The sequence below is a fragment of the Argopecten irradians genome, chromosome 10 (genome assembly GCF_041381155.1).
Source record: "Argopecten irradians isolate NY chromosome 10, Ai_NY, whole genome shotgun sequence".
Lineage (NCBI taxonomy): Eukaryota > Metazoa > Mollusca > Bivalvia > Pectinida > Pectinidae > Argopecten > Argopecten irradians.
In genome coordinates this window covers 23,244,192-23,262,817 of record NC_091143.1, presented here as the reverse complement: position 1 = coordinate 23,262,817, position 18,626 = coordinate 23,244,192, and the positions used below count along the sequence as shown (strand labels likewise).

Sequence of the window (18,626 nt, the reverse complement as noted above, 5' to 3'; positions counted from 1 at the left end):
TATAATGATTACTGTTGCATTACCATATCTAATTTTCATGAAATGACTAAGTCTTATTTCTTGTATATTCATGACGATAACAGTTTTAGTTATTCAAGATGAAGACAGATTTTATTATAAGTTTGGGTCTTATGTTCTATTCAAAATATCAGCGATATAAATCTAGGTTGAATTCAGACAAATTACAGTTTTAAAATGTCAATTAAATTGGACATGTACAGCAAACAGAAGACAAGTTGAATTACACATTTCACTAAATTAATAACATCTTTAGATAAAATAAAACAAAATAAGTACTAGGTGAGGAATAGATTTTATTGGCTTAAAGAAAAATCCAGGACGAAGGCTTACAACTGGTCCTTTCGCGGAATGACGTCAGTCTGCTCCCTCGTTTGTCCTCCTTCACCTAGAGCCTGTCCATTACTGAGTTCAGTGTTCTGTTGAAGATTCAACAGATAAATAACAATAGCTTTTCATATTCAATATTTCATTGGTACATTTAATATATTCATGACGATATGTTTACTATGATGAACATGCAATATTATACAAATGTATGTAATATTATCAATATTATTAATATTTTACATTGGAAATATTTTATAGTGTTAGTATCTTATATAATATATGTATATTGGTCATTTAATGCTACGCACTCCTTTGATCAAGTTCATGATGATCATATAACAAATCAATTATAAAATGCTAATTTAGACAGTTTTGTGGATTATCAATTAAAGATGCAATTAACAGAAGGCCAATTGGTGAATTTAATTCTGCCTGATAACAACAAAGCAAAACGCAACATTAAAATATATGTTCTTAACCCCGTAAGAAAAATAAAACAAGAACTCCAAATTCCACTTTATTGCGAACGATTTTAATTAATACGGTTGAAATTTCTATTCACATAGCTATACGATCAAGCAAGTACTATATGTACGCTATACCCATACTCGATTCGGATTCCCGAAAGGTATCTAAAAGCAGCAAATATCAAAACGTAAGTCACCTTTGTTAAAGAAATTGGTCATAGTTTGGGTTCGGCCTACACGCTTTGCACACACTAATCACGTACATTGTAGACATAATAACATTATTTCACATCAAGCCGTATTTATTTCTGAGATACCTAATGATAACCAATGCCCATCGTATTTACAGTTTACGTGAATGGTTAAACTTGTCCTTACTTGGTATAATTGGATAGACAATCTTCCTTCCATATCCGGGAAACGCTATGGGACCTCGTCTTCCTCCACGTGGTCCACCCCTGGGGATGTAGTGATACCCGCCTGGGATAACTTTTGGTCCAACATGTCCGGGGTATACATGACCAGGGAATCCATGTCCGGCGTATCCATAACCGGCGTATCCATGTCCGGGGTAGGGTGGATATCTGATGTACCCCGGATACCGGTGGTAATCGTCATCATCTACTTTTGGTCCTGGGTAAACTGGGGGAACTGGTATGATCCCCTTTGGAGGAATTATAGGAAAGTTGAGCTCTTCATCTGGTATAATGGAGGCGAAAGCCGCCCCGACACAAACTGAGACAACAAGTGCCAAACTGAGCCCGGTCATGTTTCTGAGAAAAACAAATAATAAAAATATTCACATCACATCAACATTTGGTTTGAGTTATGTTTTGCTAGCTTTCCGGGGTTTGTTATAAAATATACAGCATTGGTAAACAGCATTTCGCTTTAACGTTTCAAAGCCTGTTTAGGCTTTCACGTTATCACGAATTCAGTGCGAATAACGACATCATCAAACCAGTTTCATTAATTTCAATAAACTACAAATTCGGTCATCTTTCAATAAAAATATATTTGAAAGAAAAACAGGTCGAAACTCTTAAGCTATGTAATAAGATGTTATCTGAATAGTTCTTTGATCCAAAGTGTTTGAAATCGAATGTGCTTTCTGGCGATAAATCCGACTCCAAAACGTTTCCTTGTTTTAACCCTAGCAGTTTAACTTAATAATACTTTAGATTTTACATTGAATATTGATTAAAGTGTCTCATAATCATAATCATGATCTCATATGAGAGACATACCTGGTAATCTGGCTGATAGTCGGCGATGAATGTCTTTGTTAAGGATTGCGATAACCGAAGAAGAACTCGATCCTTTATATACAGATTTATTTCCAGAAATAGAAACATGACTAAAGACAAATTTGCATTCTAAACTACGAGTTGGTTTTTTATTTATTCATGACAAAGATAATAAATCAATGATTATTTTTTGTTAATAATCTGCAATGACTTTACAAATCATACTTAAACTAATTATAATTCTCAATATATATATATATATATATTGGTGCTGGTCGAAGAATTATCTTTCTAAGGCTCATTTCACACGTCAGAATACTTACAGCAATGTCTGGCAGGGAATTTATGAGGCATATAACCGTTGTAAACTCTACAAAAGATATAAAAAGTTTAACTTAATTAAAGTATTTCCTGCTTCAAAGAGAAACATATTATACAACATGTACTCTATCATAATGTCCTTATTTTCCTTAAATACACTTTCAAACACGCAATTTAAGAAAAACGCTTCAATAAGAATACAAAGCAAAATCTTGATTTAATAGTGATTCTTTTTATCACAAATCCTCTACTTTTAAACAAACTTGATACCATAACCATTAGGAGCCGACTTTAACAAATTGCATAGAAATTTGACTCATCACATATGTGGAAAGAAAACATTATGTTTAGATGGGACTAAACACTAAGTTTGCAAATGATACAAATGTACATAATTTTTTGTTAACATTTAAACAGTTGTGTGAACAGTATGTGAACAAAATTAACTTGGCTTTGTACTCATTGTTGTGAACAGTATGTGAACAAAATAAATTTGGCTTTGAAATCATTGTTGTGAACAGTATGTGATCAAAATATATCTGGCTTTGTACTCTTTGTTGTGAACAGTATGTGAACAAAATAAATCTGGCTTTGTATTCATTGCTGTGTACAGTATGTGAACAAAATATATCTGGCTTTGTATTCATTGTTGTGTACAGTATGTAAACAAAATAAATCTGGCTTTGTACTCTCATTGTTGTGAACAGTATGTGAACAAAATATATCTGGCTTTGTATTCATTGTTGTGAACAGTATGTGAACAAAATAAATCTGGCTTTGTACTCATTGTTGTGAACAGTATGTGAACAAAATAAATCTGGCTTCGTACTCATTGTTGTGTACAGTATGTGAACAAAATATATCTGGCTTTGTACTCATTGTTGTGAACAGTATGTGAACAAAAATATATCTGGCTTTGTACTCTTTGTTGTGTGAACAGTATGTGAACAAAATAAATCTGGCTTTGTATTCATTGTTGTGAACAGTATGTGAACAAAATAAATCTGGCTTTGTACTCATTGTTGTGAACAGTATGTGAACAAAATAAATCTGGCTTCGTACTCATTGTTGTGTACAGTATGTGAACAAAATATATCTGGCTTTGTACTCATTGTTGTGAACAGTATGTGAACAAAATATATCTGGCTTTGTATTCATTGTTGTGTACAGTATGTGAACAAAATATATCTGGCTTTGTACTCATTGTTATAAACAGTATTAAAACAAAAGAAATCTGGTTTTGTACTCATTGTTTGATTGTTTTGTGAACTATGTTGATTCTTTGTTCTCTAATAAAAAAAACTATTGTAACAACAATTACTCACGATTGTTGACTTTTTATTCGTAGAAATTGTCTTCTTTTCATGGTATAAGTATTTGATTTAGTATAATTACCAATGCATTTATGAACCTGATTTTTCATGAACGGCAAGTGTTAACTCCTTTAACTACTCTCTACAACCCGTGTTTCAAAGGCAGTCAACAACATTACCTGTACAAAAATATATTGTACTCGTAGTTCTCTCTCAGTTATTTTCGTGGATTCATTTGTAATGTATATGTTACAATAGGTTACAAACGGTCATCTGGAGATTATGCTACTAATGGTAACTGATTGCGTTGATACTTTTTTATCCAATTTCCCATTCATCACATTTCGTTTGAGGAGTCTGCTGTAAATATGCTTTGAGTCCGAGAATATACTTTAAATTGGAAATTATGTATTTAGTTCGACACTTACCCAAACACATACGAATACCCTTTGTTCTCATTCCTGTTTTCAACAAGAAGAACAAAATAACCAAGACTGTCCAACTATTTTATGTAACTTTTTTTTTTTTTAATTTCTAAAGTTTCATGTGCCATGACTGGGCGAACATTTTGACCTGTTATTTTTTTTCGGATTTGATAAAGTATGCAAATCATTGAAAGGCACTGATAAAAATGTATAAATATTTTATAGACATTAGCTAACTCAATTTATCATTCTTAATAGCATCGTAAAAGTAAGAAAAGAAATCGTTGACCACAACTAGGATTCATAATCTGACAGTATGAACGCATTTTACTGCATTGTAGATGTAAATATCATTTTTTGCCACTACTAACACAATTTCTTTTGAACTCTTACTTGACTTTGTTAAATCAAAACATATTCATTGTAAGTATCGTAATTTAGAACATTTTACTAATTGTATTTAATTTTAATTTTATGTTAGAAATATAACTTAAAGATTATAAGATTGTCAGGATTTTGATTTTTAATTGTTGATTTAAAATCTGGAACTACCTATCGATGATATCATTTTCTCATATTAATAAAAACAACATTAACTACATCTAACAAATCTAACAGTAATGATGTTTTTTTTCAGTTTTTCAAAAGCACGATGATAATTCATAGACAGACTTATTAGATGTAATTGTAGACTAATCCATCAAAGCTGGCACCTAAACCCACTTACAAAATAAAAACAAGGCAATGTATAACGCCGTATATTTTATCACCTTGATGCAATATAAATACATGATTGTGTCGTTATGATTAATCAATATGAGAACATTAATGTCAGGTAAGTTCAAAATGGTCAATCAGTTTAGTTGTTGGGAATATTTCACGTTCATTATATAGAAAAAATGTAAGAGGCCACAACGTTGGGTCATCAGAGAAAGCAAAGAGTTTTCTTTTTCAATATCATTTAAATTCCTAATTCAGCAACTGAGAGTTCCTACATGCCCGTATGTATGATGATTTTTTTTTAATAAATTCGTACAAGTAGATATTTTAGATGTGGTCGATCAACTGTTCTACTGACACGAGAATATGTCATCGTCGGTTAATGAATTCAAGCTTACTTAAATTAACAAAAAAAGATTCTAAAATGTTATAATCTAAAAACCATGTTCATACTAGATAACGCCTGTTAGTGACATAAATAGTACCTCAGACGTGGACACTGTTGTGTTCTTCTGTATGAAATAGACATGATATCTTACTGCCTGAAGTGTTATCTACAGCTGACCGTTTGTAACGTACACAGGCAATGTTGATTTAGGTCAATTTGACCTGGCAACATCTTGACCTGAAATTGATATCAATTTACATGAAGAAAACTTCAGTTATATTTCACCTGAAATTGACATGAAAATGTATTCATGTTAAATTCAGGTCAATTGCAAGTCAATTTTATATACATTTTGGGTCAATTTCAAGTTTTTTTGTTCTTGGGTAAATTTGACCTAAAACAAAATCACCAAAAATTGACCTGAAATTGACCCGAAATTGACTTGAGGACATTATGGCTGTGTGCACAAAAGGGAATCAAGATACACGAATATACATCGAACGTCGCATAATATATAACATGCTATTATGAGCACAATATCATTGAGACAATTGTATGATAATTCATGCACATACAATAAGTGTGTACATATATGGAGGAGAGATCAACCTCATGTACCTGTCCTCACTCCTGTTTTGTGCAACTGTTTTTTTTGTTTTTTTTTTGTTTTTTTTTTGTTTTTTTTTGCTTTTTTTGTTAGATTTGATTTATATTATTTTTTGTAAGTATGAGTGTGTATGAATGTAGAATATTAAATATGACTTGCTTTTTATGTCCTTTTACTACTAACATAAAGTATTACATACTTATCATGTCAGGTGACATACACATAAACATCAGGTCCATCCACGACTTCTTCTGATGAAAAATACTGCTTCAATGATCTATCAATACTACACCTAAATGTAAGGTTTCTAAGGAACAAAATTGATTTAGTTGATGCAGAATTTTCCGATAAGGATATCATATGCTTAACTGAAACGCAATTGGACACTAATGTATTGAATAATGATCTAAGATCTCATCCTAATTTGTATCGAAGAGATAGACAGCTTCAGCATGGTGGTGGCATTTGATATACACAAAAAGTAATATCCTTGTTAATCACAGAAGTGATTTAGAAACTGAAATTATTGAACATATTATTTTAGAAATTCGATCCTCAAATAAAAAAAATACTTCTTTGTTGTTTGTATAGACCTTCCAATACAGCAGCTGAATATTGGAACAAACTTGATAATACATTAGATAATCTTATTAATACTACTCATAACATTATAATTACTGGTGATATTAATGTCGACCTACTAAAGATGAAACCTTCTTCTCATCTTTTTAAGCTTTTAAATAAATATCAATTAAAAAATCTTATACAAACGCCGACGCGTATTACTAATACCACTGATACATTGATAGATGTTTTTATTACCAACAATGTAAATATCTTTATGTTCCTCCAACTTAAAAATACTTTCATCCCTCTGCAGTTCTAATAAAACAATAGCAATGAATTTTAGTCGTAGACAAAACAGTGATTATCCACACCTTTTGTTTAATAATAATGTAATTGGAGAAAATGAATCTCATTACCACTTAGGACTTGCCTTTAATAGTAAAGGAACAGACACGATCAAAAGCTTTGCTTATATCACAAAATATCAATCTCCCTTCTTTGCCATTATCCAAATGTTATTACAATTGTGTCATATATAGCTAATAATTGATAGGTTGTTGAAACTTTAGGTAAAAAATCCTAATTGATATTCGGAGATTATGTTATGTCTGGAAAGGAAGTTAAAAAGATTTTTAAACACAATTTTTTCCAAAATTTTGCTAAAAATAGGAGTCACAGAAATAGGTTTATAACTAGAAGGGTCACTTCGTAAACCTTTACCTTTATATATGGGTGTAACATTGGCATTTTGCCACACATCAGGAAGCATACCAGTTGATATAGAATTATTAAATATTTCATGAAAGAGGTTTTATAATTGACTGAGGGACACCCTTTATGAATTGAGGAGGAATAGTATCAGGACCTGAAGGTTTATTGGTGTTGAGAAGATGAAGTTGACCAATTATGTCTTGTTATGTAATGTCGAAAGCGGAAAATGTATGCTGTGGCTGAGGACTGTCAGGAGGTAAATCGTCAACATTCTTATTAGAAACAGATATAGATGTAAAGTATTCATTGAATGATTCAGCTTTGTCGATAGGATGTAGTTTTAGATCACCATTAATAATTAGTTGGTTTCATTTTTGTTATTAAGATTCATAACTGACTTCGCTATTCGCCACCATTTACCAGGCGGCATAGATTTATCAATTAAAGAGGACTGAAGTTTAGATAGATATTTTTCTTTTGCATCACGGATTGAAGAAATAACCTGATTCCGAATGGTTCTAAATTTGTTCCATGAGGCAGGAGTGTTATATAATTTGGCTTTAGAATGTTGACGATTTCTTCTACGTATCATTACTCGTATATCATTTGTCATCCAAATTTATCATTGGTTCTGATAGTTACTGTTTTATGAGGTATAAATAGGTTAATAGCTGCTAAGATTTTATCAGTTCATATTATCAATACTTCCTTGTAGTTCGACAGCCCAATCAATAGAACGAAGATATTCATTTGTCCCATCATAGTCTGCAGTATTAAAGTATAAGAAAGTCTTTTTGTATGCATGTTTTTAAATGATTTAAAATTTATATCGGAACTTATAGGAGAGTGATCGCTGCAGGATGGAGTATGTACAGTGGTATTAGTCGTTAAATTAGTATTATTAGTGATAATTACATCTAATGATTTTGAAGAAGACGAAGTAATCCTAGTAGGTTCAGAAACAGTATTTTCTAATCCGTATTTTAGTAAAAGTCTGTGAAGATGTGAATTAGGAGTAAGATTTAACATATCCTGATTTATATCACCTACAAGAATAACGTCTTTTTGTGTGTCTATAACTTTATTAATATTATTATCAAGTAGGTCCCAGTAATTAACTAAGGAATTAGGGGGTCGATATAAACAGCCAAGTAGAATAGTTTTATTATGTGTTGTGATTTCAGACCATATCAGTTCAAGATTATTACATTCAAGATCTAACCTACGTCTAACGTTAATGTTAGTTTTAGCGTATATAAGTACACCACCACCGTTGTTATCTCTATCCCTCCTTAATACATGACCATAGTGCTCTAATGCAATATCAATATCGGATATGGTAGTACCGAGGTGTGTCTCGGATATGCATAATATGTCAAAATCAGAATATTCGGCTTCAAGGATGTGGAGCTTGTTACGCAATGAACATATATTTATGTGACATAAAGTTATATTTTCTAGCTGAATGTTTTGGTTGGGGCCTGAATTTGGATGGATATCACCACATAATAGAAGGATGCAAAATCATAAAAGAATACACTTAATATACGCGAAAGATGTGTTCAGGGAGGTGTCAGAGATACCAATGTTTTGAGAATTGCCATCCACCACCGCTCCCATACCAAGGATATAATTTATTTAACCATTTTCAAATATCAAAGCAGTGAGTGGGGGATAAGTCCTGATACTGGAGCAGTGGTGAATGACAATCGTAGCGAAGGTATGACAAGGAGACATATATTTAGAATTCATAAGTAAATCATTTGTATTACTGTTAACATTCTGAACAACAAGTTGATCGAGGTGACTATACAATTAATTCAATCTACGTATTACCTACTATTATAGCAAGGCAAGTTTGTTATGTTAAATACACCTCATAACATTCTAGTTTGAAAGTGCGAATGAATGTGTGTGAGTGTGTTATTATTGTTTATTATATATATAAATTACATATAACTTTTCATTTTAGACTTGGTGGAAATATGTTGTGTCTTCACTTTATCAAATAATATTTTTGTTTTCTTTTTTCTAAATAATTATGAATAGTAGTTATCTCTTTAATTATATCACCTATTCTATTTAATTTCATGATGAATATACTCCTTAATCCATAATAAAGTAGATATTTCACATGTTGTGATATACAATTTCTGTAGAAATAATCAATTGATACATATTATCTGTATACCAAGCCTAACCGGATGTAATAGAAGAAGACTGATATAGGCATTGCGCCTGTTGTTTAAATTTTCTTTAATTGTTAACTAAGTATTTCTGAAATGCAATAAAAGGATACAATATAAAAAATGATTATTTTCAATTTTCTCTTTATTTCGACATCTTTCTTATAGATTTTCTTACCTTTAAATGTGATTTGTGATGTCATCCACCAAAGAAAAATATCGATATAACTGTTCTGGACATTCACCCGGGTCGATGACCCTTTAACTCATTAAATAAAATTTGCAGCAATACATAACTAAGTACAGATTCAAAAGCACTGGGAATTTTTTTAACTTATAGCAATTACATTACGAAAAATAAGAAAGAAAATCTTTGATAATTGGTCTGTTTTCACCTTCCTAATTTCAAAGTTTTAATCATAATGTTTGATCTATATTAGACTACGTTTTAGTAGTCTTCCACTAGGATAAGGTAAGTGTTGTTACTGATACACTACACGGAGATTTTATATCTTAGTATTTGTACACCGGATCGTTGGCCAGCTATCTATCCATGTTACGTTTTGCCCATTAAAATTTTTCCAGTGAGTTCCATGACTTAATAGTCTCAGAGGCGGTTTTATTTTCTATTATAGAAAAAATTGCATCCCATGAATGTTTTGATTCCTTATTATGTTCAAACTGCTTGCAATTCCAAAAAGGATGATCAATTAGTGAAGTCTTTCCTTTTTTTCGAAAGTGACTTTTTACATAAGCAATCACACAATATCCATGTTCGGGTAACATGTATTTGTTCCAATCTGTGGCATCTCCAATATCCATACTGAGAACTTCATTCTTCAATGTATCTCTTTTGTCATCGTTAAATGTGTAAAACATATATTTAATCAATGTAATTAAGATGTTATACCATTTAATACGATAGCTATTCGACGTACACGCTGCAAGACTCTATGTCCATATCATACAAATTACACTAACTTTCGATGATGATGATGAACGTAGGCTGCAAGCCTTTATTTCCATATCCTAATCTTCAGAGTAGCCCTTCTGATAAGGCTGTGTTAATTGGTAAAAAAGTATTTAGATCGTGTGTATGATTGATAAGAATAATGATCGTTGACTTCATATTTCCTATTCAAGCTATGGTTGCTTACTCATAACAGTGCAGCGGTTGTGGCTCTTTTACCACAATGGAAACACATAGCTGTATCCTTTCTTAATACTGTTTTACGCTTGAAAAATGATCTAATGTATTTGTCATTGTTTTGGATTCTGTGGAAAGCAATATATACATATTGCAAATTTGTCTAGACCTATTAAGTAATTTAAAGCCAGTTTTACTTATATATATATTAATAACAGCTACAATTCATATCAATATAAGCTCCAAGCACCAACCTCTGCGGGTAATAGCATACCCATATTTAATTGAGGATTACCTATTTGATGCAAGAATTTGCTAGACATTACCAACACATCTTGGTATCCTAATTAATTATCAGTTTTTAGGTCATACAGGGATTCAACATAATACAAAATATCGTAATGTTATAGCAATATCACAAAGCATTGTGCCTCTCTGTAAGATATATTATTTTGCATACAAAGGTCATTTTTAAGTTTTACGAGGATCCAATATAATACAAAATATCGTAATGTTATAGCAATATCACAAAGCATTGTGCCTCTCTGTAAGATATATTATTTTGCATACAAAGCTTATTTTTAGGAATTGACCCTGACAGGTTTACAGGGCGTTAACCAATATAGATCAAACCAAAACTTACCACATTCAAATTTTTGGTTGACACTTAGCATATTCTTCGTTTATTTGTCGTTATTGGGTGTGAGTCATTTACATGTGGAAAATCCACTATAAACTCATTTATATTCCACCATTAAACGAATTAATCTTAAATACCATGAACCTTCAGGTTGCATTTATTATATAACTATCTGGCTCATTTGTCTACGGAGGCAATCATTATTTTTAACGTCTTATGATATTTACGACATGACCGTATATCTGAACGAGAAAGTAATAATTTTGTCATAAACTGGTTTTCATTATCCAAGTAATTTTTTTGCATTCATTCGATTTATAGACTTGACTTGTACTGATGTCAAATAGAATAGAAACAAAAACAGTATATGTCTTAAAGAAAATGTGTTTAATGATGAAAACCAATAATTTAAATGTTTACAAAGGACATGAAACATTTTTTTAAATGAATGAGATCATAAACGTACATGAGACAAACGACATACAAAATCGATTTTAAAACATGGATTTGTTATAAGATGAATAGAGACAACTGGTTCATTGGCGGCAGTCAGATATGTTTCAGAACTTTCCACTAATAACACCGATATATCTTTCTTCATTCTTCTGTTTACCTCCAGAGAGTGTATATCACAGATTTTAATATCCTGTAGAAAATAGAAAAGTTATATATTAGATTCATCATCAGTACTTCAGTAGTTTACATATGTATGATGTTAATGAGAAACCTAATGTAGAAAACAACAATTTGAGAAAAGAATACAGCCCCCTTTATGTCGGAAGAAATGGTAAAATTCAACGCCAGATTGAGTTGAATTCAACGTGAACATTGGTTTATCTTTTTGAAAAGTCTATTTAAGTTAATGTTTCAATCTATTCGCGGGAAAGTTGAAGCGCGAAGCAGAAAAAATGATTTCGCCTTTGTATCTGTATATATCTATCGGTGGCGACAATTAAACGTGTAAGTACTTACCTGGTCTTGACATAACTGGGTAGACAACTTTCCTTCCGATTGTAGGGTAGAGTACTGGACCCTGGTGCCCCACAACCCCGGTTAGTCCTGTCCTGACAAAGGTGGATCCTATTTGTCCCGGACTGACGACAGTGGTTCCTACTTGGCCTGGTCTGTAGAAGACGTTCGGGCGTGGTATACGTGGTATAACTTTGACATGACCATTATTCGCCGATACTACAGTTGCCATAAAGCCATGTCTGGTGTGCCCTGGGTATTTGATGGGGACATGACTTTTCTTTACCAGTCCGGGGTAACCCATTGGAAATTGACCGTTCACAACTACACCCGGGAATCCTGCTCCCACCTGACCACTCATGACTGGCACCTGGTCATCATCCATAGATCCAGGGTATCCTGGTCCGATTGGTCTAGGTCCCATGGTAATCATACCTCCTTCCCCTCCTGGTCCCATTTGGTACATTCCATCGTCCGGGCCCATAGGACCTCCTGGCCCTCCAGGGTACATACCGCCCTCACCGGGTCCTAAGGGGTAGTTGCTTCCGTCATCGTCTGACGACATGTAGTTTGGTGGTAGGATTGAGGCGATAGCCACACCAACACAAACCGAGACAATAACTGCCAGGCTAAGTCCTTTCATTTTTCTGAGAGAAAAAAGCAGAAAGTAAAATTACGAATTAATGGATATCGTATTTTTATGGAAGTAAAGTTTGGTAGTAATTTAGGCTTGTCATAAAAGTTGCAATTTATTTACAATTTTGTTTTGAACTATTATCAAAACCAGATTACGCTTATGGTATGAAGCCATAGCATAAGCATTTTGAAGATCTTGTTTTAATCAGATTGTAGCTCTCGAATATTAAATGATACATCGAAATAAGCGCCACACGATTGTTTGGCAGTCTACCAAACGCCAATGATTTTAATAGTCAAAAGTGTTCATAGCTAGGAATTTTCTACATTAATACAGGTCTTTGATATGATTGAAAATGATTTCCAAATATGCATGTATTTTCTAGTGATAACAGAAATACTCTTCGAAAACTTTTGTTTCTAAAAAAAACACCTCGCAAATATAATACAAGTCACAAATACTATGTAAGGTATCTAAGATAAGACTGTTATATTGATAAGTAGGAAAAATATATAAGGTCATGGGTTTTTTGGGGTTTTTTTTGAGACATCAATTCGCGTTTTCATGTCTAATATAACAACCTTTTTCACTTTTTCATTGCGATTTAATTTCGCGAGCTGTAGGAACGTAGTTCTTTTGTACCTGTATTTAAAACAGTATTGATTTACATGTATCAATATAGGTTGTTATAAAGACATAGCCACCAAACGTGTAACTTATACCATGTACATACCTTATGTTGTCGGTCTGAGAGATAAGTCTATAACCGTGATGACCAAACAATAATCACAAGCTTTATATACACATCCATATCAGGAAATACAAAGATGACTACATATACTACTTTACACTATCTACGTATTTTTTACAACTTAAAACAAAAGTGATTAATTAATTATTATTTTGTGGTAGCACCTATGACGTCACGAATTACAGTTTAACTAATTATAAATCTTAAAATGTATTCATATGTTTGGTTACAGGTCGAAGTGTGATTATTCTAATTAACTTAACACTTGACTGGATATTAATGACGGAGTGTCACCACATATTAAATCAGTGTCTGGGGGCGATGAATTAATGAGGCATGTGGTCGTAGTAAACTTCATTCATAAAAAATTACGTATTGAATATATTATATAGAAAATTTACCGAAACACCTTAACTTACTAAAAGACCTTTTTGTTTTAAAGCGATCATTTGTGTGTTATTTGTATTTTAATATGCTCCACCGCCGACAGAGCATAAATGATATTCATCATTTTAACAATGATTGGTGTTTAATCGTGTATATATAGTCTAATTTACACAAAAAATAAAATAAAAAAGATTATCTTACCTTTGGTGCAGGCGCAATCAGTACTTCATTCCATATAGGATATAGTGCCATGGAATTTTTTCGGGATGCAATTAATTATTTTTCATATTTTTAACTTGAAGTAAAATTATAAGCTGAAACTTCTCAATGTTGGTAATGGTGTTAAGTAAGTAACTTTTAACTGAAGAAAAATACTAAATCGTCTGCTCTCGTTTTTTATAGTGAAAAAATACTATTTGTCAGCGGTGGAGCATCTTTAAGTTCTAAATATGTAATTCCAAACCAAAGGCATCATTAAAAAAAGTAATGCCATGTGTATTAGAATGATTTTATTGTCAGTCGTGTTGAAAACATTTCAAATGACTGAGTGAAATTATTTACGCAGTATTATGCTTTCATATTTTATTTGGGTTCTTATTTCAAACTTGGAAAGGTTTAATGAATATGGAGTTTAGATTATAACATTTTTATATTATTGATTATTGATACATTTTAGTGGTTTTTATAAAGCCTAATATTATTGACAGTTTTTTTAACTTGAAGCATACAGGGATTTAATACGTTTTATCTTCCTCTTAATCAGAAGAGTTATCTTTGCGAATGAGCTGATATCCAGTCAGTAAAATAGTGTATTAAATGTACCTGTCATGTCTAAAATATCAGGAAACACAGACATCCAAATGTCGTACCGGATTTTGTTTTAATCTTCAAAATTTAAGAAAGCATTAGCCAAACCTGGTATTTTGATCTTTATCTTAAAAAATCGGGGTTAGAAATAACATAAGTATACTGCTATTCTGAACAAATAGAATGTGTTGACTGTGTGTTACTATTATTTATTCAAGACAGCACTGGTTTTGTTTGTTATGCAAACATTCATACTGATAAAACAAACAATTTGGAAAATATTGCTTCAGTTTCTCATATATATGGTCAAAACAATGGGTAGATTCACACGTGTAGTATCATCAAGCTATCTTTGATTCACAATAATTCACAATCAAGCGCACGCAATCCGAGAAAAGAAAAACTGTATGTTTAAAGATGCTCCACCGCTGACAAATGGTAATTTTTCTCTATCAAAACCAGGAGCAGACGATTTAGTATTTTTCTTCAGTTACAAAAGTTACTCACTTTACACCATTAACACCATTGAAAAGTTTGACCTTCAAATTTTACTTCAAGATAAAAATACGAAAAATAATTAATTGCACCCCGAAAAATTCCGTGGCACTATGTCCTATATGGAATGCAGTACTGATTGCGCATGCCCCGAAAGCAAAAGAAATTATTTTGAATTACTTTCTGTGTTAATTAGACATATGTACACACGATTAAACACCGATTATTGCTCAAATGATGGATACCATTTATGCTCTGTCGGTGGTGGAGCATCTTTAAACCTTTTTATCAAATCTAGTAGCTGAGATAGCTTTTCTAAATGCTTTTATTTTAATACTTGACTACATTATAAGAATGTTCCGCACACATGAAAGAAAAATAGCATCGGATATTTATTTCTTATATGTTTGGACATCATTCTAATATATTTACCTCATCATTAAATGTAATTTGCGACGTTATTAATCATCGATATCGGTACTCACGGGAATACAGTACCGTATTTGTGGTTTTAAAATGACCTTAACGAGGGCAGTAACAAGGCCAATTTGAGAACAATATGACGTATCTATTTGACAAGACAACGCAAAAGAAAATCCTATAAACAATACCTGAGCCATCATTGAAGCAGTGTAAACCGCCTACACCAGTCTTATACAGTAACATCGTAATTAGGTCAACTGATTTATGTCAGGTCATACAGGTAGGACTGTGATTAATATTATACAATCAGTGGTATACCGAGCCTTGAGTAATATTGTGGTGATGGGAAAGTTCAAACAATGCATGGTCCATTAGTTCACTATTGTAGAAATTCTTTCCTCTTCCTGGTCAATGTATCTAGATCTGTCTATAAATATGGCTGGAGCAACTGAAACGTTCAGTTTATTTTCAGTGAACAGCCTGAAAACAACAAACAAGGTATGTAAAAATTAATCTCCTATTAAAGATATTTAACACTTAATAGCTGCGAAATCTCATACCTATAACCAAATATTCATGCTGTATTTATGATGCTGTCTTGAATACTACTTTTACATAGCATTTAGTTTTTAAAGTCACCCACTTATTTGACATATCCTGAAGGGATGTACGTTTTATTAAGAATTTACTCAATTATGATGATAAAAATAATAAAGTATAAACTTATTAAAGGAATTTTTCAAACTATTGCAAGCATTTTTGAATTTTATAAGAACATCATAGAGCTTTTCCGGTTTGTTTTCCTATTGTAATTTTTTTTTCAATTTATATTTTAATATCTAAATTGACATTCTTTATTTAAATAAACAACCCTGTGACTGCACGACTATTTGAGTTTTTTACCTTATGGTTTCAGATGGTCTACTTTCAGTCGATTCAAATCTGGCCCTTGATGATATGTTGTAAATGTTTGTTCTGTCACCATAACATGCATCCTAAACACTTTGTAATTGAAACACATGGAAGATACTTTGGGAAAACGTTAACTTTTTATTTAACATCAATCCATTTTTCTTTGCTAGGACAATGAACGGTGTAACCTTAGCAGTCATTGTCACGGTTTGTGTCGGTGTGACCTTGGCCTCGACCTACCGCCGCCCAACCTATCCTACCCATGATGACGACTGGAATAGGTACCCCCATGGGACCATCAGGAATGGACATCTGGTCTCCGGACACTCAGGACTGGTCAGAAATAGCTTTGATGGTTCCGTCCACTCTGGATTGGTGAGGAATGGTTTCCTTGGTGTGGAACAGGTTGGGAATGCCTATGTCGGATCAGGACTGTCTCGTGTGCTTGGACACCATGACACCGTGATGTACCCAACTCATCAGAGCACACACACCGGCAGACGTGAGTTGGATTTTTTCAATACTCTATCTCTAAGATAGGTATTTTTTTAAATTAAATCTAGACATCATTCATAACATCTCTTTTCATATCGTAGTTATTTTAAATAAGTATATATATGATCGACAAAAAATGAACTTTTTCAATTTGACGAACATATAGTTTAATCATATGCTAATGTTATCTATTCGGTATTTCGTATTAAATCTAAACGGTTTAATACCTTCGTTTAATAATAAAAGCAAATTTCATTCCATACATACATTAAAGCATACTATAGCAGGAAGACAAGTTGTAGTCTAATTTGTAGTGTATCATTTTGCTATTAGTTAATATTTTGCGTTTGTGTTGTTGACAATCATGTAATTTATTTTATTGTTATTATATTTACTGACAATATATGAATTCGACTTCCTTTTAATAGGTTACAGACGTTCTACTGGAGATTATGCTAGAAATAGTAAGTTGATTATTAATCAAAATATATTCTCATACGATTTGATTATTATAGTTACCATCATTCAACAATGTGCCTTTTAAATATTTTGCGAGTAAACAGGCCGGCTATAGTTTAGATTAATATTACCATAATTTGTTACAGCTTACGGACGTTACCCAGATATCTACCCCAGGTACCCGGATGTATATTCCAGATACCCCAAAAACACAAATCCCACACCACACGTATATAGACGTAAGTACATATTTGTGTTTTAATCGCCTCCTTTCTAGGGTGGTTAAAGAAATATATAATTCTATCGTTTACATATATAGCATTAGTTCCAGAAATAAACTGATTTTATATGATCAATGATATCATTATTGCAGGACGGAAAGTGTATACACATTCAGAACCTTTTTTCTTTAACACCTGTACCTGTGTACCTGTCTGTTATATCGATCCATGACATCCATGTAAATGCCGTTTGTCTTTTGTAATTTCAGAACGAGTGCTATACTAACAAGGCGAGGTTCATGGTGTGATCTCCATAGCTACATCCATTCGAAAAATCCATTTATTGTCTGAATATATATTTGTGATATATTTATACACTTCTGAAAATAAAGTTTAAATTGATATAATTAATTTTCTCTTCGTTTCTGGCTTTCTGATTGGCCTATTCATTTTTTTTCATTTCACGATGAAAAAAACCCCGAGAATGGCGCGGAAACCCGACGTTATCGTGACGTCACAATAAAAACATTGACGTTGCGTATTGATTTGGAAAAAATAATCCCTTGGAAAAAATCAATGGAATCGTACGTGTAAACGTATTTCATTTTATAAAGTAGTCTGGAAAATTAATTATAAGCATTGAAGTCACTATTTTTTAATTTCATCGGGGTATGAAATAAATTTTGTTTGCAAACTTTTGTAAGAATCCGCTACGCGGATTCACACAGTTTGCAAACAAAATTTCTTTCATACTCGGATGAAATTAAAAAATAGTGACTTCAATGCTTAAATACAACTTTTTTTTTAAATTTATTAGATTTAGAAAAATTCAAAGGATGAAGCATGATATAATATTACAAATGCTAGATTGAAGATTTCATATAGGAAACACGCCAAACATCATAAAAGTTAGTCATTAAAGAGAACACTCAATGTATCAAATACAATCTGATAGAATATCGAATGATGAAGACTTTGGAGAA

General features: G+C 32.2%; 3 protein-coding genes across 3 annotated transcripts; 1 reads left to right on the top strand and 2 right to left on the bottom strand.

The window, feature by feature from the left end:
* Nucleotides 1–297: 297 nt before the first annotated feature.
* LOC138332766 (uncharacterized) lies at nt 298–2,147 on the bottom strand. Its single transcript, XM_069280734.1, has 3 exons — nt 2,063–2,147; nt 1,194–1,588; nt 298–437 (listed from the first exon to the last, which is right to left on the bottom strand). Exons 2-3 carry the CDS (start codon nt 1,582–1,584, stop codon nt 430–432), a joined length of 399 nt encoding a protein of 132 aa, XP_069136835.1. The 5' UTR covers nt 1,585–1,588; nt 2,063–2,147; the 3' UTR covers nt 298–429.
* A 9,370-nt stretch (nt 2,148–11,517) lies between these two features.
* LOC138332765 (collagen alpha-1(VIII) chain-like) lies at nt 11,518–13,524 on the bottom strand. Its single transcript, XM_069280733.1, has 3 exons — nt 13,427–13,524; nt 12,060–12,703; nt 11,518–11,733 (listed from the first exon to the last, which is right to left on the bottom strand). Exons 2-3 carry the CDS (start codon nt 12,697–12,699, stop codon nt 11,726–11,728), a joined length of 648 nt encoding a protein of 215 aa, XP_069136834.1. The 5' UTR covers nt 12,700–12,703; nt 13,427–13,524; the 3' UTR covers nt 11,518–11,725.
* A 2,473-nt stretch (nt 13,525–15,997) lies between these two features.
* On the top strand, nt 15,998–18,050 carry LOC138332764 (uncharacterized). Its single transcript, XM_069280732.1, has 5 exons — nt 15,998–16,054; nt 16,639–16,970; nt 17,392–17,427; nt 17,569–17,661; nt 17,913–18,050. The coding sequence occupies exons 2-5, from the start codon at nt 16,643–16,645 to the stop codon at nt 17,927–17,929; spliced, it is 474 nt and encodes a 157-aa protein (XP_069136833.1). The 5' UTR covers nt 15,998–16,054; nt 16,639–16,642; the 3' UTR covers nt 17,930–18,050.
* Nucleotides 18,051–18,626: the final 576 nt, after the last annotated feature.

Coding starts and splice junctions, on each gene's coding strand:
- LOC138332764 (XM_069280732.1), top strand. CDS start 16,643: ATGAACGGTGTAACCTTAGCAGTCATTGTCACGGTTTGTGTCGGTGTG. Junction 16,971..17,391: donor GAGCACACACACCGGCAGAC/GTGAGTTGGATT, acceptor TCCTTTTAATAG/GTTACAGACGTTCTACTGGA. Junction 17,428..17,568: donor TGGAGATTATGCTAGAAATA/GTAAGTTGATTA, acceptor AATTTGTTACAG/CTTACGGACGTTACCCAGAT.
- LOC138332766 (XM_069280734.1), bottom strand. CDS start 1,584: ATGACCGGGCTCAGTTTGGCACTTGTTGTCTCAGTTTGTGTCGGGGCG.
- LOC138332765 (XM_069280733.1), bottom strand. CDS start 12,699: ATGAAAGGACTTAGCCTGGCAGTTATTGTCTCGGTTTGTGTTGGTGTG.